Source organism: Acanthochromis polyacanthus, chromosome 3 (assembly GCF_021347895.1).
Source record: "Acanthochromis polyacanthus isolate Apoly-LR-REF ecotype Palm Island chromosome 3, KAUST_Apoly_ChrSc, whole genome shotgun sequence".
NCBI lineage: Eukaryota > Metazoa > Chordata > Actinopteri > Pomacentridae > Acanthochromis > Acanthochromis polyacanthus.
In genome coordinates, this window is record NC_067115.1 from 46,295,240 (window position 1) to 46,310,538 (window position 15,299).

Consider the following 15,299-nt stretch of genomic DNA (forward strand, 5'->3'; position numbering starts at 1 on the left):
GTTCGCGTGCTTTGGCCACCAGAGGCCACAGCTGCCTTCGTCTCTCCCTGCAGGCTGGAGACAAATCCTCAGCGAAGCGCAGGTTCTTGGACTGTAGATATGCTGACTTCTTTGCAGCCTTCCAGACTTTGTCACGGTAGAAGCGGGTGGCAAACTGCATGATGATTCCTCGTGGCTTGGTGATATCTTTCCGTGGTTGACCGAGCCGATGCACTATATCAATCGCGTCTGGGAGTTTTGTTTTGTACTCCGGCAGGATCGCCTGGCAGATGCCTAACACCTCGGCACGGACGTCTTGCTCCTTATTTTCAGGCACTCCAAACAGGTGCAAATTCCAGCGTCGTGAGTAGTTCTCCAGATCGGAGACTCGTTGGTCCATAACAGACATTTTCTTCTCCGTCTCGGTAGCTCGAGCATCAACTTGTGTCACGGTTGGATTGTCAACGTTCGTGCAAATTGCGTTAGTCGCATTAGGGAGTATCTAGCTAATCTAGCTAACGTGTACGAGTGTGCTTTACTTACTGTACGCGAACCCGAGGCAGTGAGGATGATGACTGACAGTACATTAAACTATAATAGTGTTACCATGATAACAGCAATGCGTGTCTGCCATAAGTTAGTCATGACACCTGTTGAACAACCTCTACCAGCAACAAACATACAGAGGAAGCATGCTTTAAGTGTGTTCTTTTTTCTTCAAAGTATGGTCACACTAATTAAGGTCCAGTAACATGTAGCCATTTATCTTCATGCTTTTGGTTTGTAATATAATTATTTTATTGTTTTGTCTGTGATGGCAGGGGACCGGCGGTCATGTAGATGACATTTTGAGGTCAGCTCGTCACTTAATACAGCTACTCAACCCATCTGATAGAGAAAGCGGAAATCAGAACTTGAGGTTTAGTATTAAACTTTGATTCATCCATATTTTACCTATGCATTGCAGATGTATTTATGACATTTTCTTGGATAACATCTTGCAGAGAACAGAGACAGACAGAAAACAGACCATCTCTCCAGATGGAACTGACCAGGTGAGGCGAAGTTTGGTATTGTGAATAAAGCCTTATTGCATGTACAGATTTTGACATGTTGTTGATCTGCAAAAACAAACAAAAAAAAGCCTTTTACATCTGCAATTCGTACATTTCCTAATAATATTGCAGTAAGTAATTGCAGCAAGTAATTGCATATTGCAGTTAGTAAACCCTGTAAGAAATCATCTGATGTTTTGTGTCTATTTGGTAAATGTGTGTTTATTGTGTGTGTAAACACTTGTTTCGAGGCAAATGTTGAATTTTGTTGAAGTGGAAACAAAAATCATAATTGGTTTTCCTCATATGTCATTACAAAAAAGTGGATGACATTGTTGTTTATGTTTTATTAATTTATTTCATATAGGTCCTTTCCTGGTATTTTTACCAGGGGAAGAGGAAAGAGGCGCTTTCCTGCAGCAAGCCCTGTTCCTGCCAAGAAGCCGAAACCTTTTGATCTTGGTTTCTATTTGTTGCCAAAACGATACGACAAAAGCCCAAAAGAGCAGGAGCAAGTAGTCCATCTGCAGGCAGGACTGGGTCGTAGGACTGCTCATCTAGATGAGAGCATGACACATGAAGAGGTAATAACATGCAATTAATTATTGCATATTGTAATAGTTTTCGGTATTTCATTCAGGATGTGTTGTCTGATTTGAATGATGAATCTTGTCACTCTTTTTGAAGATTACACTTCTGTTCATTTTCCGTATAGTTATGTGATGCCCTCAAAGTTTTATTCCCAAAACTGGAGACAGTTGCTGGTGGGTGACTGCTATACAAAGCTTCAGGTAGGCCAACACAAGTGTGTTAATGTTGCACTGTCATTAAAAAAGTACATATGCTGCAGCAGACTTCACATTATGCAGTGCACATTATTTATTTATGGTAGCTAAATACAAGTTTAGAAGAATTCCTCAAAGTCACCTCTGTACATTTATTATTAAGCCTATCTATGTTAAATTTGGTTTGTTTTACTAGGTCATGCCTACCTGCAAACCAGCCACTGCAAACTAATATTTTAAAATTCAAGTAAATAAACAACATAAAAAAACAAGACTTGACCTGTTGACTGAATTGACCTCTTAAAGTAACTTCTTAAGCCCGGCCTGCTGTCTTACAGCAGAAGAAGACTTAACTTCTAGATATAATCTATATCTAATACATTTTTGAATGTTTACAGTCTCGTTTTCCTCTCCTGTTTTCTGTAGCTGGATGGGGTAGTCGCCAGCTGTCTCTTGTGGCTCCTGATGATACTGGCTATACAGGTGTAATGTTGAAGTCTGTCACTCGTGGAGTAAAATGTCTGTTCATAGCCCCAATTCAAGAAGAACTGAGTACAAATCCCCTACCACTAACTGATGAAGCATTCAGTAAGATGCCAAAAGCCACATGTCAGAAGTGTGGAGTAGCAATCCCTCTTCCGCTCCTGACAGAACACATCAAGACATGTAATGTTATTGATGTTGACAGTGACGATACTGTGGCTAATGTGGATACCGGTGAGTCTTGAAAGAGTAAATGCAAGAATTAATTTAATATAATCTTCAGGTTTTGAGAATAATTACATACAGTATTAAACAACAGAATGTATTGTGAAAATAACAATTCTTACTTGTAATATCTCAACAGCAGATATGCAGGAATGTCCCATCTGCACAAATGCCTTTTGTGCTGACGTCATTGAAGTACATGCTTCCTCATGTGTGGCAAGGTATCCATTTCCTTTTTATTGTTAATGTTTTTTTCTATAATCAGCAATGGTCTTTTTTTAGATGCTGTGCAGTTGTAACACAAATAATTTTATGAGGGTAGTGCAGGGAAAGAAGTGATGCCTGAAAGCATTGTAACTCAGGAAGAGCAAGAAGCAGTGCCTGGACCATCCAGAACTATTGCACCTGTTCCAGATGGTAGGTGCTTAGCAATTGCAAAGTAGTGCCAAGTTAAGGACAACACACTGTTTTCTTTGAATATGATTTTTTTCTGTCATGACAGTCAAGCCTAAATAATGAAACAATCATGTTTTTTTCTTTCTTGTTTTTGTTTAATTCTAGGCTGGTTAACTGTCACTGACCCGACCAAGGCCATATCTGAGTGTGCTGACAGTTTTCTACGTGTTCATGAAATGGAGAGTCCCTTACTGCTCAGCATGGACATCAGAAAAAGCCTTGCTGAACAGGACATGGCACTTATCTCCTTCTACAAGCGACCTAACTTGGAATGGGGACGACCCTTGAATTGCCAACTTGAAGGTACAAGTTGTCCAAAACTAACTTAAGCATTTACCATCTTATTATTTGTGCTTACCTTCCATTGTGTTACAGGAGATCCTGCTATTGGACATGGTGTGAATCGTTTTTTTTTCTCAACATGCATGGAGAAGCTGAGGTCAGGGTTTTGCATCAATTTTGGTATGTATGTAATAGCATCTGTTCAATGGCAATGATTATTTTAAGGTTTTTAATCATATTTGTAATAATCTGGCCATAGAAGCTTATAGTATTTAGCAGTTTTGCTTACCCTTAAAGTTCAAAGAGTTCTCCTAAATGTATAACGCCTGTATTGATATTGGGTTACCAGTCCATCACAAATTAAAATGCATTTTCTGGCAACCATTCCTTCTCACATTCATACCTGGTGGAAAGTAAGAACTATGTTAACCTGCATGTCTTTGTACTCTGGAAGGAGGAGTAATACTTTTTTTCCCTTAATAATTCATATCTTGAATGTCTTGACAGCAAATTCAAACCATACACGACTTTTTGATGGAGAGCCCGGCCATCTAGTCCCCTCAGCCTCTCACTTTCTTGTTGAAAGTGATATGTTCATGGTGGCAGGGAGAATGATAGGCCACTCTTTCCTCCATGGAGGACCATGTCTGCAGGGACTCAGCCGTGCTGTCGTTCATGTCCTGATGGGTGGAAGTCCTGAAACGGCGACCGTCACACTGGAGGACTGTCCGGACCTGGACATTAGAGGCACCATCAGTCTTGTATGTTTGATTAAAAAGGGTTTGTTCTTTCAGTAATATAGGTTGTCCTTTCATTGTGTATCCATTGTCCTTGTTGAGTGATGTTTTTATGGCTTATTGTCTTGAAGCTTGAAGGGGGATCCATGCTGTCAGAAAAGGACAAACAAAGTGTCCAGGAACTGACTTATGCTTGGGACCTCCCTCCCCTCACCGAAAACAACAGGCGGTGGCTTTTTGACAAGCTGCTGATCCACGCTGTGAGTGAAACTTTGAGGAATGGCTGTCCAAACATAAGTCTCAATAAACATTTGAGGAGTGATGTTTTGGTTGTAAATTGCTTATAATTGCTATTGCCATTACCATTGCTAAGATTCTAAAAGAACATCTGATCAAATTAAAATGCTGCACCTTTTCCTGATTAATTTGTGCCCACATTTAAAAAAAACAGAAATGAAAAAAGCTTCTGGTAAATTGCATCACTTCCCATGTGCCAATTTTTCTCAAAGCATAAAATACAACGGGTGGTCTATAATACTGTTAGTCTGCAGGACAACAGTGTGATTATTTATTTACTCATTCACCAGTGGAATGCAGCACAGTAAATGTATTTAAATTGAATTAGTTTTTTCCTTTTCAAACTTGCTTTTAGCTGTAGAAATATTATTGGTTCTCTGCTCTCTTGTCTTTTTACCATTTACAGGTAATAGGACGTGTCATGAGGCAAATCAAGCAACTGAGACGAGGGCTTAAGGAAACCCCACTGTGGACACTAGCGACCCAAAGACCTGACACGGTGGCCTTGCTCTTTCCTCCAGAGACAACAGGGAATATCAGCACTGGGGTTAACTTTAATTACTCTGGTCTTCAAGTGTTGCATCTGTAGTAAATATTATGGCTTATACATACAGGGTGACCCAAAAGTTTGGAAACAAATGAAAAGTCTGTAATCCAAATAATATAATGTTATTTCAATGAATCAGTACCACAGATATATTCAGAAGAGTAACAGATTAGTGTAAAACAAACATATTTCGACATGTTCATGTTTGTTTCTTATACAAAGTTGTGAACGTTTCCACCACCTGGTTACACTGGTATCTTCTGGAATGTATCTTCATTTATGCTTATGAAGGTTCCTCAAACTGGCCAGTAAATGTTGCCTCATAGTACTTTTGGATGTTTAAAAAAATTAAAACTGTCAGATACTTTACCATCAAGAGTTTTGAAATCTGACACTGATGGCCTGCATTTTGAAGTTCTGCTCCAGCAAACCTGGACCTTATGCTTCTATTCATTTTCTTTCGAGTTATTGCACTCAGCAAATACTATGCTTTTAAGTTATTTTATTATGCTATAACAAAAATGGGTAAAATAAGAGTGAATTCATGCACCCCCAACTCAAATAGACACTGCAGTTAAACTTTGTTTCCACACTTTTGGGTCACCCTGTAAACATCCATTACTGTCTCTAATAGAATAAAAAAGTGCTCGTTTTTTTTTTTTTAATGCAGGTGCTTCTTCAGCGTATAACATGGCCTTGTGAGGAAGACAGTGATGACGATGACTGCTCTGTGGAAACCAGATGCCGCGTGTCAAGCTATTTACTGCAGTTCATCACCAATGGTAGATTTACTTGTGTAAAGGGTTTGATCTTCTATTACGATCACTACTATCATAGTGATTAACCATCATGCATTTGAATCTATTCTACAGCAAAACCAACTGAACTGACCAGCCTGGTCAAATTCTGGACTGGATGGGAGGTTCTCCCTCCAAGTCTCTCTGTACAAGTAATCAACGGCAGACATCCCACAGCTTCAACCTGCTTCGAGACCATTCGCATCCCAGGGCATTACAAGGATTACACATCCTTTAAAAATGACATCTTGTCCTGTATTTGCACTTGCCAAACAGGATTTGGTCTTGTGTAAGTGACATCTGGGCCTGTGTTTACACTCGTACTTCAGTAAAATGTAACAACGTGACATTGACAATGTTACGAAGTTCCTATTGTTGAAAAATAGTCCAAGTTGTGAAATGATGGGCTTACACTTGTCTTATTGTACACTTGATGTATTGTACGGTTGTTTTATTGTACAGTTTGGCAGTTGAAGGTACAGTCGGTTTTGGCAGTTTCCTCCAAAAAAAAACGTTCTGCCTTCAAATAAAGTATCCTTAAAATGGACTGTACTTTATTGTTGATAATAATGAATGGACTGAAAGTCTTTAAAAACATGAACTCAAACGCTGAGTCTGATTAATCGACTCAATGAGTGCACAACAAATTTTAAATATCCAAATTATTTAACAGTAAAAATGAAAACTTATTGTTCAGTGCCTCTGAATTTCTACTATACTTTGTTTTTGCATAACCCAATGTATTTACCAATAGATCTTGATTCATACATACTGCATGTCACTACACCATATGCAAATAATAGACCGTAATATTATTTATACTTGCAGTTGTATGCTAACATACAACCACAAAATGTTATCAGTGAGGTGGCAGGTTTCAGCAGTCTAATCAACTGAACAAACCTTTGGTTGTGAACACTCTTCCCAGATATAAAGCTGTTCCTTCCAGTGCCACGGACTGTAAACATGAAGCGTGCAACATCCACGTTTTCAACTCCTTGATCTCCACGTACTCTGAAGGAGACACAAAATGCATTCAGTAGTGTTGTTCTAAATTCACTAAGACCTATCTGAATGTAAGTCTAAGAGATTAAGAGGAAGAAAAGTTAAAATTTTAATTCTTAGTTTTGTTGTTGTATTAACATACATCGTAATGACTCACTGAGGGGGATGTTGTAAATACAGTAATTGAATAAATGTCACCTTTGTGTTAAAATCTCCTGGTTTAAAAATATTAATTCACCTGACAGGGCAACCAAACTTCTCAACAGATTTTTGGAAGAATGCCAGGGTTGTTGATGCAAGGTTGTTAGAGGCTGCACCAAGATACATGATCTGGAATCCAAACGCAATTACACCTCTATGAGGCACAAAATATTTAGCAAAAACAGAGAGATGTGCACTTTGTCCAAACAATTGTGCTAACCTTACAGGAAAACCCATCAATGCCTCCAAAGACAACAATGTTGTAGCTGAAAGAAAAACATAAAAATGTATCATCTACACAACACATACTGTACACAAGAAAAACTGTTCAACACACAGCTGCAAAAGAAGGTATGTGCCATTTTAAGATGTTCGTATAAAATGTGTCATGGTTTCTTCACATACTGAAAAAACACATAAGTCATACACTTTGTCACAAAGATTGATTGAAATGAATTTACCGAATCAATTTATGGTTTGTATCAATGTGCATCAAAGACTGGGGTCCTGGAACTGAGTAGGTCCATCGAGCAATACATCCTACATGGAGCATTCAGCTTATGACACCAGTGGTGTCAACACGGTGCATGGAGGCTCTGACACGGTCATACTGCACCCTCAGTCCTCTGGCTTGCAGTAGGGCCTTCATCATTCGATATCCAGAGTTAGGCTGCCTGGATTTAATCTCTCTCACACATTGATCTAACTCTTCATCTGTCATAGAGCTGTAGAGTGCCCGTACCGAGAGATCAGATTCAGCCATGCGTCAGTATACTGTACGTCTGGACATCCCCAAGAGTCTTGCTATACATGGAACAGACAAATTAAGTTCCAGAAGTTTGCTCAGGTAGTCTGGGGATATGACCATCCGTAGTCGCCCAGATGGTCCTTGCTCAAACTGCACAACTGCATTGTGTTGCTCTCTTCTGTCTTTTTCCAAATTGATGAGATGGTGGAGCTCTGTCAGTGCATCCAAAATAGCTGGGCAAACCATTGCTTGACTGGATACAGCATTTAAAAATACAAGTTCCTGTGTACAAGTGAATTCTAAGAAGTCCAGGTCCAGGGGCATGCGTCCCAGAATATGTTCCAAGCGAGCGCGAAGTCTCTCTAAAAGATGACTGAGCAGTTGTTCTTAGGAGAGAAAAAAAAACATAAAATGACCAATAGAAAAGCAAGAGCTGGTATTTGGAAAGTGCTATTTGTAATAATAATTACTTCATCACATATTTTAATAATTTGACACTAACTGCCTCTAACACTAACTCCTATGTCACAGTGTGAATATGTCGGATGACAGTCAAGCAGAAGAGGAGGCGCTTCATCTTCTTCAGGAGTTGAGGTGATTGTTTTGAAGCAACACAAAGAATGAATAATTCAATGGATTCAGTGATGCAGAAAGAGATTGTGGACTTTATTAACTGTTAACCGATTACGGCAATATATTTAGTCTATGTTCTTCAGGCTGCTGTATAACTGAACCGTCTTTCCAGATCAAACGTGGGGTTTTGGTGCTTGTTAAAACCCGTTAAGCTTCAGTGTCCCGCCGGCGGTACACCTACTAATTTGCATAGGAATTTAAATAATGTCCGAAGGCTGCAAACGCGATTATACAAACACTATACGCCGATGGAAAGCTTAGATTCTCATGAATCCGCCGGTATAAACCACTTTCAGATGTGATTACCACAGCGGGTGAGAAAAACACATTTGTCCGCCAAACAACGAATATCCATCCATCCGTTCTCTATACACGGCTTCAACGTACACAGCGCGACTCGCATTTCCGGGTTCATTATTACACACAGATGAAAATATTCCACAAATAACGGCCATAATCCAACCTTAGACATCCAGACGACACAAGCCAGTCAACTATTTTGTCCAAAACATGTCCTGAAGTCGGTATATAATCCACGAATCGGTCGTTTTTAAGGAAATGCACCTCGCGATGCGCGTCCAATATTCCCTGTACTTCTCGTCATATTTTTTATTTACAAATAGAATATCAGCGATTTTTTTGTACTGAAAATGGCTGGAATTGACTGCAGCTTAAATAAATGTCTAGAAATGAAAATACTTACTAATGAGGAAAACGGACATGAGGAAGTGAAAACATTCTGATGAGAAACGACCACAGACAAGAAAACAGCTTACAGCATGAAGTATGGAAAATGGGATACATTTAAGTCAAAGAGAAGCTGATGAATGCAGCTTCTGGTGGGCAGGGTGGGCCATATACAGGTAAAGTCGGGAGAGCTTTCCAGGGGGTAGCTACTGGTAGGGTAAGCCTGTTTAGTTTCATATATCTCCACATACATTTCATACAAGCAGCTATGGAAGTTGTTCAACAGGTGTCATGACTAACTTATGGCAGACACGCATTGCTGCTATCATGGTAAATGGTAAATGGTCTGTATTTATATAGCGCTTTTTACTATACCTGCAAGGTACCCAAAGCGCTTTACATGATACATCACATTCACCCATTCACACACACATTCACACACTGATGGCGGAAGCTGCCATGCAAGGCGCTAACCACGACCCCATCAGGAGCAATTCGGGGTTAGGTGTCTTGCTCAGGGACACCTCGAACACGACGGGGCGAGGATCGAACCGGCAACCCTTCGGTTGCAAGACGGCCACTCTACCCACTGAGCCATGCCGCCCCTACACTATTATAGTTTAATGTACTGTCAGTCATCATCCTCACTGCCTCGGGTTCGCGTACAGTAAGTAAAGCACGCTCGTACACGTTAGCTAGATTAGCTAGATACTCCCTAACGCGACTAACGCAATTTGCACGAATGTCGCGTCATTAAAATTGTAGATACTGTTCAACAAATGCAGTTGGTGAACGGGTATGTCACGTAATATCTATTGCTGAATCTCACGAACACAGAAAATGCAGATAGTAAAGTAAACTCACTCACCGAAGCATCGTTCCTGTTGGTGGACATCTTTTTTTTTTTTTTAATCTTCCGGGGTCTGTGTCACATGACCAATTGAGCAAGTGTTGATTGGTCGGACGTTGGATAAGTGAGACAGGGATCGATTGCTTCTCCTTGGTAACCCGGATGTTGTCATGGTCTCTTTTTACATTGAATTTTTTGACGTTGAATTTTCTGACACTGAATTTTTTGACGTTGAATTTTCTGACGTTGAATTTTCTGACGTTGAATTTTTTGACGATGAATTTTTTGACATTGAATTTTTCGACACTGAATTTTTTGACACTGAATATTTTGACAGAATTTTTTGATGTTGAATTTTTTTTATGCATTGAATTTTTTGACACTGAATATTTTGAGACATGGAATTTTTTGACACTGAATTAATTTTGCTACTGAAAAAAATAAATGACAGAAATAAAAAATGCATGCTAGAAATTCAATGGTTTAAAAAATTAATCTTCAGAAATTCAAATTCAAACTCTGATGGCACACATTTACTTCCATATTTGCGCTGCCTGACATTTAGCTTGGGATTTTTGGCACAAACCTCTCGGGTGGGCGGGCCTTGTGAGGAATGCGTCCTCATTGGCTGACTAGTTTTTGAGTGACACCCCGTGCCCCGGATGTTGTTCTGTACGGCGGGTGAATTCGGATGTGTGGGATGTACTGTGGTAAGCTACTTTAAAGTAAAAAAGTGTAAGTATCTGTCATATGTGTTGTCTGTGTTGAAGTAGCCGTTTTGATGTTGTAGCATCATGCTAATAACATGTTGGAAACACAGCCAGCTACAGTATATCAACAACAATTTAGCAGCTACACGTTGGCTAACAGAACTTGCTAATGTTATCAAGCGGTGGGGGTGGGGTGGAGGGGCATATGTTAAACAGCTCGGTACTCTTAGAAAAAGGAAACATCTTACTCATTGACGTTCCGTTTGTCAGAAAATAAACACTTTTCCTGCAGTTAGAGGGATTCTTGGCCTGGGCTACTTAGCCGCAAGACGCCAGATTAGATCCGCTGGGGTACGCTCCGCTATGAACAAGTTAGGAGAGTCCTGTCGTGGAGATGGCCTCAGAGCTTCACTCCGGTGGATCCAATCTGTCATTCAGATTCTGTGTCATTCTGAACAGCAAAGGCCATGGATCTCACTGCTGGGATAGCGTGGAACCTATTTGTGGATAAACGGGACGTCGGATTATGTTAAATAGCTATCTGTTTTGGATATTTGGTAAGAATAGTTACTACTGTAGCCAATTTTATTTTTGATCTGACTGTGAATTGGAATGGAATCATCAACGCAATTCTTGATCGCTTTCTTCCTCTCTTTAGCATCTCAGGACTCCCCCACCTCCGCTACCGATCTGACCTCCCCTCTATAAAGATGCAGTCCCAGGTAGGCCAATAAATGGTATATTGTTTAAAAAATCAGTGTCACTAACACTATATGTTTCAATATATGCTCAGAGTTAACAGAACAATAGCAAGCAAATAAATGTACAAATTGCTCTCTGGTGTTGTTTGTTTCTTTGGTTTGTCCAAGCTACCAAATTGTAGTGTGCTTTTAAACAGTTTTTCATGGTTAATATGCCCGTCAGATCTTTGTGACAATATGTAATAGTGTCTTGACACATCCCTAGACTCGTTTAACCAATATCATATTTAGTTCACAGGAACAGCATTAACCCTTTCAGCTCCACCCCCTTTTAAGCCTTCTGCTTGAAAATGACATCCCCATAAAGAAAAGAGTGTATCTCTGCAATCACAAGGTCTATTTGAGTAATTTTGATGTCATAATAAAGGTAACACTTTAGGGATTTGTTCAGATGTATGATTATTAGTATATGTGTTACTGGAGTGTAGCAGGTAGTGCACCTGCTACACAGCAAGAAGATTCCCGGTTCGATTCCTGGGTCGGGAGGGCCTTTCTGTGTGAAGTTTGCATGTTCTTCCCATGCATGCATGAGTTCTCTCCAGGCACTCCGGTTTCCTCCCACAGACCAAAAAGATGCTCACTAGATTAATTGGTGACTCTAAATTGCCCTTAGGTATGAGTGTGAGCGTGAATGGTTGTCTGTCTCTCTATGAATATCCCTTAGAAATGATGCTGGAGTGGCTAAAACAAAAAAAGAAAATGTGTTTATAAATATGTTTACATCCTCTCTGGAAAAGATTATTGTTATAAAGTGAGGTAGAGCAAAATTAGATTTTGAAAAATAGTGCACATTGAGCCAAAGGTCAAAAATATATGCATTTTGTCAAATAAAATAAAATTTTAATAAATAACTAAAGTGTTCAAAATGTTTTTAAGTGTTTAGAGCTTTTCTATACAGGTTAAACCACTGAGGAACAGCATTCAACAATATGTTACAATAAATCATTTCAAATTTTTGATTGGGAGCCAACGGAGCTCCAAGGAGAGCAGTCTACTTATCTTCACAGAGACATGGCTATCTAGCCATGTAGTGGATGCTAACGTGGACTTGCCCGGCTTTTCCATCATTCGAGTGGATCGGGATCCTGATGCATCCGGAAAGCGCAAAGGTGGGGGACTCATTCTGTATGCTAACAAGCGATGGTGTCATCCCGACCATCTGATTGTTAAATCCGTGATATGCAGCCGCAATTTGGAGCTGCTAGCTGTTAGCATCAGACCGTACTACGTACCACGTGAGTTCTCGCACGTCATCGCGCTCTGTGTTTATATTCCTCCGAGGGCGGACGCAGAGGCGGTGCGTGAGGCCATCTATAACACCACCACAGCACTTCAGTCACAACATCCAGATGCATTCTTTCTCATTTCGGGTGATTTTAATCATGTCACCCTGGACTCTATTCTGCCTTCTTTCCACCAATATGTCAGCTGCCCCACAAGGAAGAATCGGACTATAGACCTTTTGTATGCAAATACTATGGATGTATACTCGGCTTCTCCCCTCCCTCCACTGGGCAGATCCGACCACAACCTTGTCCACCTGCAGCCCATTTACACTCCCCTTGTGAAGAGGCAAACTATTACAACCAGGCAGGTCCGCAGGTGGTCCCCTGAGACAGAGGATGCACTGAGAGACTGCTTTGCCACCACAGACTGGAGTGTTCTGGTGGAGTCACATGGTGAGGACCTGGAGGGGGCAGTGGGGTGCCTGACTGACTATTTTAAATTTTGTGAGGAGCAGGTGGTGCCTGTGAAGACTGTGAAGTGCTTTGCCAACAACAAGCCGTGGATTACATCTGAAGTGAAGACAATTCTAAACATAAAGAAGAGGGTGTTTGGGAGCAAAAACAATGAGAGGATGAAGGAGGTGCAGAGAGAAGTGAAAGCCTGCCTGAAGGAGGCTAAGGAGGCTTACAGCAAGAAGCTTGAAGGGAAGCTGAGAGATAGCAACATGCGGGAGGTCTGGAATGGTATTAAAACCATTACAGGCTGCAGTAGTAAGAACAAGGCTGGCTGTATGGATATACAGAGAGCTGAGGAGCTGAACACCTTTTTGAACCGTTTCAGTTCCCCACCAACCACCTGCTCACCCCTACAGCCCTCCTCATGCCACCCTGATCATCACCATCCTGCTTCTCCTCTATGTGCCTCTCTCTCACTCTCGCTCTCGAACACCACTCCCACCTCAACTTCAACCTTCATCACTGCGGACCAGGTGACAACTGAGTTGCGACGTCTCCATCCAAGGAAGGCCCCGGGTCCGGACCAGGTCTGCCCGAGGCTCCTGAGGACCTGTGCTGCTGAGTTGGGGGAACCTCGACAGCAGGTCTACAACCTGAGCCTGCAGCAGGGGAGAGTTCCTTCTGTGTGGAAAACCTCCTGCATCGTTCCAGTTCCCAAGAAGAATCGCCCGCGGGAGCTGAGCGACTACAGGCCGATCGCACTCACGTCGCACGTTATGAAGACACTGGAGCGACTGGTCCTGCGGATTGTACACCCTCAAGTGCTGGGAGGACGGAACCCCCTCCAGTTCGCTTATCAGAAGAAGGTGGGAGTGGAGGATGCCGTCCTCTACCTCCTACACCGTGCCCTCACATACCTGGATGTTGGGGGCTGCATGGTGAGGATGCTATTCTTCGACTTCTCTAGTGCTTTTAATACCATCCATCCCAGCCTTCTCCAGGAGAAACTGAACATCATGGCTGTGGACCCCCACCTCGTGACCTGGATTTCGGATTATCTGACTAACAGACCACAGTTTGTCCGAGTGGGGGGTTGTCGGTCCTCAACACTGACCTGCAGTATTGGAGCACCTCAAGGCACAGTGTTGTCGCCCCTCCTCTTCACTCTTTACACCTCTGACTTTCAGTACAACTCAGATACATGCCACATGCAGAAGTTTTCTGATGACACTGCAATTCTGGCGTGTATTAGGGAGGGTGAGGAGGGGGAGTACAGGGGCCTGGTGAAGGACTTTGTGGAGTGGTGCCAGCGCAACAAGCTCCAGCTGAACACCTCTAAAACAAAGGAGCTGGTGCTGGATTTCCGCCGGGCGCCCCCTGCTCTACAGCCCATTAACATCAGTGGATCTGAGGTGGTGTGGTCTCCACCTACAACTATCTGGGGCTGCAGCTGGACAACAGTCTGAGCTGGGCAGCAAACATGGATGCTGTGTACAAGAAGGCGCAGAGCAGGATGTATTTCTTAAGAAGGCTGGCGTCCTTCAGAGTCTGTTCTAAGTTATTGTACATGTTCTATCAGTCAGTTGTATCTTGTGTTCTTTTTTATGCTGTTGTGTGCTGGGGGGGCAATGCTAAGAAAAGGGACACTCAGGCTGAACAGGCTCATAAGGAAAGCTGGCTCTGTGGTTGGACTCGGCCTGGACTCAGTGGAAACGGTTGTGGAGCAGAGGACGGTCTCTAAGATCAGGGCGATCCTTTCCAATCACAGCCACCCCCTAAATCCTGTGGTCTCTGGGCAAAGGAGCTCTGTTAGCTCCAGATATCTTTCACTGAGCTGCTCCACTGAAAGACTTAAAAACTCTTTCGTCCCTCGTGCCATCAGGCTGTACAATGCAGCCACTTCAGGGAGGAGCAGGAGAGACTGATGCTGGTCCTGAACTTTGTTTTTCAGTGCCTTAACTTTAAAGCACCTTATGGAGTTGCACTTGACTTTTTAATGTTGGATTTATTTATTATGGCTGTTGCTATTTGTCTTTTTAATTGTGCTTTTTAACTTTATTTCTATTTCTGTGTTTATGAATGTGAGCAACGGACTATTGATAATTTCCTTCGGGATTAATAAAGTATTTATCTATCTATCTATCAAATGTCAAACTGTTGAGCTTGCTATTGATCTGATTATACATAGTGCTTTGGGAATTGATGAATGTTTGCAATGTCAAAGCTGTGAAGTTAATATAAACTACCTGCAGAACATGTTCAGTGTTTAAATTGGTTCATCTTCACTCTTCAGCAAGATTCTACTTCTGGTACTGAGGCTACAGCAGCTGTACAGAACATTATTTCAATTTTGTATCAGTCATTGGGCAAGGCCAGCAC

General features: G+C 41.6%; 3 protein-coding genes across 31 annotated transcripts in view; 2 read left to right on the top strand and 1 right to left on the bottom strand.

Moving 5' to 3' along the window:
- LOC127533427 (gastrula zinc finger protein XlCGF26.1-like) overlaps positions 1 to 15,299 on the bottom strand; it is a 277,821-nt gene that overhangs the window by 124,350 nt on the left and 138,172 nt on the right. The window lies entirely within an intron of this gene.
- On the top strand, positions 175 to 5,991 carry LOC127530203 (G2/M phase-specific E3 ubiquitin-protein ligase-like). Of its 6 annotated transcripts, none has more exons than XM_051946499.1 (15): positions 175 to 325; positions 801 to 898; positions 984 to 1,034; positions 1,402 to 1,618; positions 1,750 to 1,825; positions 2,246 to 2,536; positions 2,667 to 2,748; positions 2,850 to 2,944; positions 3,089 to 3,286; positions 3,359 to 3,445; positions 3,773 to 4,026; positions 4,134 to 4,262; positions 4,706 to 4,846; positions 5,517 to 5,628; positions 5,719 to 5,991. In XM_051946499.1, exons 6-15 carry the CDS (start codon positions 2,308 to 2,310, stop codon positions 5,934 to 5,936), a joined length of 1,545 nt encoding a protein of 514 aa, XP_051802459.1. In that variant the 5' UTR covers positions 175 to 325; positions 801 to 898; positions 984 to 1,034; positions 1,402 to 1,618; positions 1,750 to 1,825; positions 2,246 to 2,307; the 3' UTR covers positions 5,937 to 5,991. The 6 variants fall into 6 exon arrangements, with proteins under 6 accessions (XP_051802459.1, XP_051802460.1, XP_051802463.1 ...); XM_051946500.1 differs by having other exon boundaries at positions 2,670 to 2,748; XM_051946503.1 differs by having other exon boundaries at positions 2,667 to 2,944.
- The window catches only part of LOC127533435 (uncharacterized), a 41,218-nt gene continuing 35,521 nt past the window's right edge, over positions 9,603 to 15,299 (top strand). Inside the window, exon 1 of the mRNA XM_051946520.1 lies at positions 9,603 to 11,199. The gene's annotated coding sequence lies outside the window, so the exon portion shown is untranslated. The remainder of the gene's footprint in view (positions 11,200 to 15,299) is intronic.